The sequence below is a fragment of the Melanostigma gelatinosum genome, assembly GCF_949748355.1.
Source record: "Melanostigma gelatinosum genome assembly, chromosome: 1".
Lineage (NCBI taxonomy): Eukaryota > Metazoa > Chordata > Actinopteri > Perciformes > Zoarcidae > Melanostigma > Melanostigma gelatinosum.
Genome location: NC_136634.1, coordinates 18,356,316 through 18,366,798, shown reverse-complemented (window position 1 = coordinate 18,366,798; position 10,483 = coordinate 18,356,316). Strand labels below are relative to the sequence as shown.

At 41.4% G+C, this 10,483-nt stretch overlaps 1 protein-coding gene across 1 annotated transcript; it reads left to right on the top strand.

The window, feature by feature from the left end:
- Positions 1 to 902: 902 nt before the first annotated feature.
- Positions 903 to 3,631, top strand: mterf2 (mitochondrial transcription termination factor 2). The gene is given in 3 exon segments (XM_079267015.1): positions 903 to 939; positions 1,904 to 2,250; positions 2,254 to 3,631. Coding segments are annotated over 2 exon segments (1,125 nt in total). The 5' UTR covers positions 903 to 939; positions 1,904 to 1,929; the 3' UTR covers positions 3,058 to 3,631.
- The last annotated feature ends 6,852 nt before the right edge of the window (positions 3,632 to 10,483 follow it).

Genomic DNA, 10,483 nt, shown 5'->3' with positions numbered 1-10,483 from the left:
CACTGCCAGTAATATATATGCATTTGTTACACCTCAAGTGCTGCTTATGTTTGAAGTTCCTCAATGCTGCAGAAACAACAGGAGCGCTGTAGCAAGACAGGGTTGGTGCTGATTGCGTGATTGTACTTAAACCCTCGTCACCAGCGAGGGACATTTTGAACAGGCTGACTGCAAATAGAAGACGAGTGAATGGCACTTCATGAAAGTCATTTCCCATGAAACACATGCAAAATCAAATATTTGTCTCTCTTCTGTGTTTGTGATGGTTTAACATCATTTATCTAACTATCAGTGGACTCTGATGACCAGCTCCTGTCAACATATTGGGTATTAAAACAGAGAGACACACCAACCTGTTTTTTTCCCCTTTGAGGCGCATCATCTGTTTACTACATAAACTAAAATGAACCCAGCTACCCACTCAGCAGCAGCAGCTTCCGTGCTGCTGAGGGAACAGCTTGCAGAGCTGGTGATCAAGCATCATGATTAAGCACCAACTGTGAGAAAACTCTCCGTGTGTTCAGTCCAATTCAGCCCTGTGCTGATTACGCTCATCAGGGCCCCGTATGCTGCAGGGTTTGGAGGTGCACCAACTGCTGTTTGAGTAACAGAGTTTTGCCAGAATTCTTTAATTACTGGACATATGGGCTGCAATAAAAGAGCAGAGCTTTGAAAAGAGGAATGCAATGGGGCATTGGGAGCATCAAATCAAACACTTTTCTACGCTCTGTGTGATGCAATTTTCCCAAAAAATAAAGAAAAAAAAGAAGTTATTTCAGGGTCACATTTGAATGAATCAGTTCTCAGTTATGCTGCTTTGCACCACTAGGCACCGCCTCAGCGCGGCGCTGTGGGTGCAGAAAACAACAGAGACTAATAGTAGAAGAAGAAGACACCAGTTTCATAACAGAACGTCACATCCTCTGACCGCTGCTGTAGGTAAGTCGCTTTATTAAACAAAACTGTCGATATATTAGCTGGAATGTGAACATACACACCTCTGTCAACAGTTACCGATACTAACCAGTCAGGAGGTGAAATCACACAATGTCCCGCAATGCTCGTGCCTCTTCTAGCCGCTAACGTCAGCGAGCTGAACACCTAACACCCAAACATCATTCAAGAAGTCTTTTATTTTGAAATCGTGGACTAAATGCCTTTTATTTATCCGCGCCAACTCCAGTGAGATGTGAAGATGTGTTGACTCAACTCCGACCATAAAGTGGCTTTAGTTGTAGTCACGTGTTACCTGCTGGTCATTGACTGGGACTGACTGAGCTCCTGCTTTTCCATCTCCCCACATGAAACATCTGGCACCAGCTGTGCAGAATAACAGTTGTCTTCTGTGTTATTAAGGCAAAGCTTTGATGAATGGCGTTTATCAGCATAGCATACAAAAGAAACATCAGGGTCTCTGTCAAAGCAGGGGGCTAATAGATATATAGATAATAGATAGTATCACAGAACGAAAATACATCTGCTGTCAGTATTCTGTCAATAATTGTTAAAAAGTGGAAGTTCAGATTGTGTTTGTTTACATTTAGCTTTCTTTTCTTATGTGTGGCTCAGTGACAAGTGATCTGGAGGCTCTGTGAATGTCCCCTGGCTGTGCATGAAGTCAGGAGGATATTGTTGGACTGCATGGAAGTTCTCTGTGAGTAGTGGAACAGAAACAATTAGTCATGATTGTCAGTCTCCTGTCTCGATAGATGCACAGGACACCTCTGGCCTGACAGAGCATCCTCACAGCTACTCGTTGTTTGATTCTTGCTAAATTTGGGGAACTGTCTGCTGAGTCTAGCTCCCACTGCTCCTTGAGGAGATGAACTTTTAGGAAGACGTTATGTTCTATGCCTGCTTGGTTTGTCACCCACTGCACTTCCTTCTTCTCTCGCTCATTTAGGCGATCTGCATTCGGACTTCGCATCAATGTTGCGTTTGATCGCAACGTCCCTGTGCCTCCGGTGCCAACGTGCCAGAGCTCTACCTTTACACCTGAGACCATGTGCAACACTGAGCTCAGCAGAGAACCAGCAGACCGTGGAAGCTCTCTACGATCTCTCTGTGGACATCCAGAAGGTCCGGCAACTAAAGGGCTGGGTTCTGCATCAGAGCCCCGCTTATACTAAGGAGGTAGCTGACCTGCTGAAGGACATGGGAGCCTCGGGGTCCATCATTGCCCGGATCCTAGCAGGCCACCCTGAGGCTGTCCTCTGTCATCCAGAGCAGATGCAGGCTCAGAGGGAGCTGTGAATGTCTGTGTGTCCAAAACACAAGGAGCTGGTCGGTATAATTGAGAAATTCCCCGCCTCCTTCTTCACCTCGTCGAGCCACCACGACAACCAGCGGAACAACATCGCCTACTTTCAGAGCTTGAACCTCAACAAGCGGATCGTCACCAAGCTGATGGCCAGCGCTCCACAGAGCTTCAGTCGGCCAGTAGAGCAGAACGAGCTGATGGTGCGCACCCTGCAGCAGGCCTACCAGGACCTTGGGGGTGATGAGGCCAACATGAAGGTCTGGCTTCAGAAGCTGCTGAGTCAGAACCCGTTTGTTCTCCTTAAGCCCCCCGAGGTGCTGAGGCAGAACCTGCTGTTTCTGAGAGACAAGGGCTTCAGCACGGCCGAGCTCCTCCGCCTCCTGTCCCAACTCAGGGGCTTTGTCACCGAGCTGAACCCGGACAGCATGCGCCGCACTCTGGCGTACTCCCAGGACACCATGGGCTGCTCCGAGGCAGAGCTGCGGGACATTATCCTCGACTGCCCGGCCGTGCTTTACTACCCTGATATTATTCTGGCTGAGCGCTTCAGGGGCCTCCTCAGCGCCGGGATCAGCATGTCTCAAATCAAAGAGACTCCGACCGTTCTGGAGCTGACCGCGCAGATAGTGAACTATCGCATCCAGCGACTGAGGGTGCACGGCTACGACGTAAGGACAGGTAGCCTGGAGGTGCTAAACGGCACTAAGAAGGACTTTGAGACGAGCTCTGGAAAATTACTGTTACGAAGAGAGAGGCCGATTTTCAACCCCGTCGCCCCTTTAAAAGCAGATGACTGACAGAGGTTGTATGGACTCATGCAAGGGAATTAAGGCTGTGTAAAAGTGTATTGGTGATTATTCATACCTATATTTTGTCAGTGTCAGATTACAGTGCCTTAGGTCTTACGGTGCACTTATTTCAAGCATTAAATCTACAAACAGTACGCACTGAAAGCAGCACACTTTTACTGCAGGTGTAAATTCATATTGTAAGAGATGAGAATGGTTATGTAACACCTTCCCAGAGGGATGAAAAGGAGAAAAAAAAAACAAAGGCATCTACATACGGCACGCCTTTTGGGGAAGATGTCGTCCCTCACCGAATAAAGAATTTATTACAGCTTATTTACAAGTTACCTCATGACAATGACTTCACATGAAACGCTGCATGACATAACTGGGTAAAGGCAGACGTGCCGACTGGTCTATCAAATCTATTACTGAGTATAACTGTTTATGTACAGCCTGTGCAAAGTGCCTCTGTTTCACACAATGTTCTTGGCAGCACTCTTGTTATCCTCAGGGAGGGAATCTAACTGTGTCTCAGAGTTTTAGTGTTACTTTACGGATGGAGACTCTTTATTAAAGACGATTCACTGCTGAAATGTCATATTATTTCAAATGAATTCACATGCACCCACACCATAGGATACAAAAAACTCCCTCTGCAATATTTATTCAAAAAGCAGAAGAATAGCAGAAGATAGATTTTCCACTGTGTTTGGCGTGATTAAGGATTTCCTGTCTTATGTGCATCATATGAAGGTAAAAAGACCGCTTTTGGGTTAGTGCCTACATTTGTTTTACCGTAGGCCACAACATATATATACATACATACATACATACATACATACATACATACATATATATATATATATATATATATATATATATATATATATATATATATATATATATATATATATATATATATATATATATATATATATATATATATATATATATATAAAAAAAAATCTTTCTGAGCATTGTCAGACCAAGAGGCTGCTTTGTGAATTGGTCCCCCGTCTTTTTCCTTAATGTGTCCTAATGGTTGAAAGCCAGCAAAAGCCCTCGACACATGCGTAAGAGTGCCTTTAATGGCAGTGAGCTTCACAGCTAATGTAGCCATCACTATGCCTTAAGCTTCCCGCGCTGTCATAATGTGGATGATGGGGGTCACAACAAAGAGCGAGGACTTGCGTGTCTTGAGGGTGTGTGTGTGTGTGTGTGTGGCGGGTGTACGTGAACGACTTCCACCGCCCATCTGCTGCCGCCTGCATCACTCAGCATGGCTCTGTAGTCATGGTGATAGCCACTGGGCAGATGATGCGAAAGTGAGTGCATCTGGAAATGAATTGGAGCTCAGCAGATGGATGCTCGACAAGAGTTCATTTTTAAACCATTCACAACATGGAACCCCCCCCCCCGAGGGGCAACAACAGTACCTCGAGTGCTCCGCAGCTTGATGTGCTGAAGGTTTCTTATTTTACGCAGAGACATCAGAGACGTTTTCCTAAAATGCATCGTGTTGCAATGTCTTTCAGCGGTGCAGAGCAATAAACACATGGAGGTAATCAGAATGCATCAATGTGAGGCAGGTGAGAAGAGGCCTCAGGTGTGTAAATGCAAGTTACCGCTATTACTTACCGGCATGTCCTCTTGTCCTCTGTTGCTGTTTCAACCCGTGCTGTGCGTTTGAATTACACACACGAGCCAGAGAGGTTAATAAGATGGAGTGTAAATTGTCCCTTTTCATTTCAAACACGACGCTGGTAGATATTAGCCACGCTTTAACAAATTGCTTTTATGGGTCATACCTCACCTGAAACAGATGACATCTGCAATTAAAGGCTTTGATTTCCAGCTGAAAGCAGAGCTCTGGACGACCGCTGCTGCAGTAAATATTATTATCAAAGGCGACTAATGTAGGAGAAAAAGAAACTTTACTGCATCAGTGTTAATCCACAATATTCAAAGACTTTTCACCACAAAGGAAAACCTAAAGTTACAATATACATTTAATATCTATGTTCGGTTTCCCCACATACTCATTTCCAGCCTTAAACACATGCTAATCTGATATTGTCATGGCTCTGGTGTTTCATCACTTATATAAACATCATAGATTGTGATTTGAACTCAACTTGTCTCACCTCAGAAAGTTTGTTTTCTGTTGTAACTTGTCACTCAAGAAGCGACTCCTACCTGCGCCCAGAAGAGAGAATCCAAATATAACAACGCCGACATGCTGCGGAAGGTCAATAAATATCACAGTGATGGATATTCAATGCAGAAAAAGTAAATAACTTTCTATGTTGAACGTTGCAATCTGAGATTCACAATTTTGAAACATTGGCTCATCTGTCACTACCGGTCATTTTGTTTGTGGTGAGGTGTGTTGGTCACTCTTTGGAGTCACACACTCATACACGCCTTATCTTATGATCCCATTGACCATTTAAAGCAGTGGTGGTCAATGCTTGTCCTTCATACTCGGACGTCTGCTCCTTTTTAAGATTTAATTCACGCAGGTATAACCAATCAAATCACCGATGGCTTAGTTCCATTTAGCTGCTTCAGCTTCAGGGTCCTGGTATTGAGCATGTTGGCTCGCTGTCACACCATCACGGCTTACTGGGACACGTTAAAGAGTCATTGTTAATGTCACACGTATGTTTTTCCTGCTGTGTCAATTCAAAATCTTTCCTGTGATTATGGGATGAATGACAGATGCTTCTCTCTCTCTGAAATGTGTACCTGGGAGGGAGTTGGCCCTTCTATGTTGGGTCACACCTTTATTTAGTAAAAAGGCCTTTTTTACAGCGGGTATTTTGACATTTACAAGAAGGAAAAGAACAGTGGTGTATAACATTGACAGCATTCCTCTTACAGTAGGCGAGCCAGTTCCAGAGTCCTTGTATTGAGCATACTGGCTGACTGCCATTGCTTATCTGAGGTTTGAGAAAGATAGTGTGTCATAAATAATGCCATGAAATGTCAAACTGTGGTATGTTATAAAAAGTGTCAGAGCACATTATGTCATAAAAAGTGAAACATGTCATATAGTATGCCATATATAAACAAGAATACAGTATAACATAAAATCTCAAAGTATAGTATGCCATACAAATGTCATAGTATTGTAATAGTATAATATGCAATAAATGAGTGATGAGAAAATATGTCATACTATAGCATACCATAAAAAGTATCCTAAAAATATCCTAACATATAGTATGCCATAAACAGTAAACTATGACATTGAAATGTCACAAATATGTCATAGTATCGTTTGCCATAAAGATATCATAAAAAGTCATCGTGTGTAGAGTACAAAAAAATACAATATAATATGCCATTTGTCATAAAAAGTCATAGTATGGTATGCCATGAAATGTCATAAAAAGTTATAGGAGAATATACATTAGAAAATATAGAATGCCGTAAAAATGACGAATAAATAGTAAATATCATAGTAATAAATCACAGTAAAGTATGCCATTAATATTACATGAAAAATGTATTATACTATAGTATATCATAAATTGTCATAACAAATATCATAGTATAGTATGCCAAACAATGTCATAAATATGTCATAGGATAACATAATAGCACAGTGTACAATAGGAATATAGTATCGTATGTCCTCAAAACTACATGAAGAACGGCGCAGTAAAAATGGCGTTCCTGGTCGTGAGATCCTGTGGTGTCATTAGTCAGACAGCTAAAAGTTGTTAAAGTAGCTGTAAGATATTAAGTTATTAAGACTTGAGCATAATCAACGAAGCCCCTCATCAAAAACCAGCCACTACATATACTGTGAGTTTTTCATGACATTTGTCGACATACTATACTCTGACATGTTTATGGCATTTTGAGCCATATTATACAAAACGTTTTTGTTTTTTTAACATTTTATAATAGGCCTTTTTATTATATATTATACCAAAACGTTTCTCATGACATTTTACGACATATGACTTTTTTATGATATTTTTAGACATATATAGTATGGCATTTTTCAACACACTACACTATCCAACCAGCCATCATCTGGAACCGCTTATCCTTGTCAGGGTTGCGGGGGGTCTGTAGCCGATCCCAGGGCAGACATATATTGGCTGACAACCATTCACGCTCACATTCACAGCTACAGGCAATTTCAGAGACATCCATCAACATAAACTGCATGTCTTTGTGGGAAGAAGCCGCTGACACGGGGAAAACATGCAAACTCCACACAGAAGGGCTGTGCAGCCCAGGATGGAACCCGGATCCCTCTCGTTGTGAGATTACTGTATTACTACAACTACACAAACAAAACCAAACAGTAACCTGCACAACCGTTCAGAAACTTTTTGCAAATAAGATATATAAGATAGCGATTCAATCTGCATTCTTAAGCTACTTCAATTGTGTCATTAGTGTTTAAAATGCATTGTGGAAAGAGACTGAAGGAATACTGAAAACACTGGGTTGTGAACCTTTATCAGAACCTTATCGTGGTTAGATGTTCCAGAAATTCACAATTCAATTGTTTGTTCCAAGATGTATTGTCCACACTACTGAGGAGAAAACTTGGTTGGTCAGTTCCTGGTTTGAAAGGCGCCAGGGCCACGGTCGAGTCCTCAGCTCCGTGAGGACACCAGCGTCCAGAGCACCACTGTGGAAGTGGACACGGGAGTATCAGATGTGTCACCACCTGTTGTTTCAGAGAGAGAGAACAAGGGCGGTATGGAACAGAAAAGCACAAATTTAAATAGAATTAAAAAAACTACAATGTTAGAATTTGCATCTCATTTATATATATGTGCGCCTACTATTTTAAAAACTACAACATCAAATACAGTTCCTAAAACAGCTACTACAATAAAACATTTGAAGACATGCTATACTATGAGTTTTTTTTCCTGAAATTTTTTGTGGTACGAAAAATCCTAACCCGCTTTGCGTGAGTCTTTTAATGCTGAGATAAAGAACACCGAAAAGCAGAGGTTGTCTTTTTCATGTGTATTCTCTGCGCGGAGGTTCAATCATCATAACAGAATGCGTACAGTCTCAGTGAGGAAGAACCCCGTGTAAAGTCAACGTGCTTTCTTTATACAGAAGGAGCAAAGGTGGGGGTCAACGTTACAGACGTTTTGGTCTCAGACTGATAAAAACAACAATGAAAAACAAACGGCCAGCAACCAAAAACAAGCGACGGGACGGCCTTGGCGCAGGAACCTTCTCATACAACACATTATGTTTGCGTGAGGCAAGGGTGAATTCTTCTTTTACACAACAACAACAAAGATACATTTGGGCATGTACGCTAACACAGTGAAGTTCAACTGAGTTCAGAGCAAGTAGAAAGTTACGTACATTTTGTTTGAGATACTATACTATCACTTTGTGACTTTTTTTCAACATACTATACTATGACTTTTGAATTGACATCTGCATGGCATACTTAGCTGTAAAACCCATATATTTTTGCCCTGAAGATTGTTCATATTTGTTCAGAGCCCGGCTCACTTGCCGCCCTGGAAAGTGAGCCGGGCTCTGAACAAATATTAACAATCTTAAAAACACTTTATTGCCACATATTAAAATGCATACCAATTTTAATTGGTGTGTGCCTGGCACATCTGGATGTTTTTATTGGACTTCAATAGTTGTAGCCCACAGAAGAGAATCCACAAATGATACTTTGATCTACAAATATTTCATAATCCACAAACATTGAATTTAAATTTTTTTTGCAAATATGCAAAATTTACTCGGTCAACATATTTGAATTTCACATATAAATGTTGGTTTGTATGTAAAGTGATATGTGCATATTTGTGGATCCATTTTCATGGATCACTTCGTGTTTGGTTTTAGAGCCAAGTGACATTTGTGACTTTCTTCCTTTTTGTTTGTGGACGTTTGTCCAATTGGTACCAAAGCAGAACTAGAAAATAATCAAGAAAAGGTGGCGAGGATCCCTCACATAAGCTGACAGAACTACAGTCTATGGCAGTGTTCCCTACCTCTAGGTACCCACTTAAAAAAAGAAAAGAAAAGCCAGCACTCAATTCACAAAAGGACGATCTATAAATCCGGAGAATAGGATATTTGTGTGTGAATTAAAGCTCCTGACTATTTTTAGTGCCATTTCTGCATCACCTTACATGATCTTAAATAAACCAGCCGTTTTTAGAGATACCTTTGATAAATCACAATTTTCTTTTATGTATGTGCTCATAAAAACATCTTGTTTTCAATAGGACAAACCACACAAACATGTTAAATACTTTACAAATGAGATCAAATGAATGCATGTGGGCAGAGTTAACCGCCTCTCTTTCCTTCATTAGTAAAACAAACAGAATGTAGCTAGTCTTTGAACAAGACTGACATTCAGGCTCCCTCATGTGGCTCAAATGTATACTACCGATATACATGTTGGAATAAAAGGCTGGATGAAGTTCTGCAATTTCACTCAAACAAGAGTCTACTTCGCATCTTCATCACATCCAGGTGAGTAATTGCTTGCTGTACTCCTATTTGTCAGCCTCTATTGCTGCTCATGTAATTCATGCTTCACATACAAAATCTCTCTGGAACGTCACGTGAACTAAATGATCTAGCTCGCACACAACGACTTAAAACTTACACTAAGTTAGCAGACCGAAGGTAACGCCGGTAAGTAGGCTAAAGCAAGCGCAGCACAGCACACCTGGAAATGACAAACGATGAACCCGCTCCCTGAATCCCGACCGTAACTGTTGGGTTGAATGATGATGCTGCACCTTGTCCGTCACCTCTTGGATGAAGATATTAGACTCTTAGTCTCCTATCAGTTGTTGTGGAATATTTCTGTGAATAGTCGGGAGAAGAGTGTTAAAGTGTTAACAAATCATTGTCAAATGAAACAGAGTCTGGATGAATGATCAAAGTTGTAATAGTCAATTTATTTGCTTGCAAGCAAAGAGAACACAGTCTCACAGACACATCACCGTCATCTGCGAGAGGTGCTCTAACAACATAGTCAAATGCGTGGACATTTATCCTCAGTCAGCATGCTGTTATCTTGGTTCGCAAACAAGAATAAACAAGAAGAAGGAAACCAGTCAAGGCAGATGTTTTTCTTTGAAGCATAGTGTCCTGTCTTTACGATACCCTGAAGGCGCTTTATGGCAGGTTTACGAATCCCTTATTTATCAGTTTGTCCCACAATATTTATGGAGACATCAGATGCTTCCTTTGATGTCTCTGTTAACTAGTCAAAGAGTTAAGTCACAGTATTGCAGAGACGGAATAAACCGGTGAACCATCACCCATCATAAATACCTAAAGAGGGTCATGCTTTGAAGACAAATAATGCACAGGAAAACAGATACCAAGATAACATAACAACAAGACCCCTGGATCCGAAATTTACGAGACTCATTTAGAAGACACAAGGTTT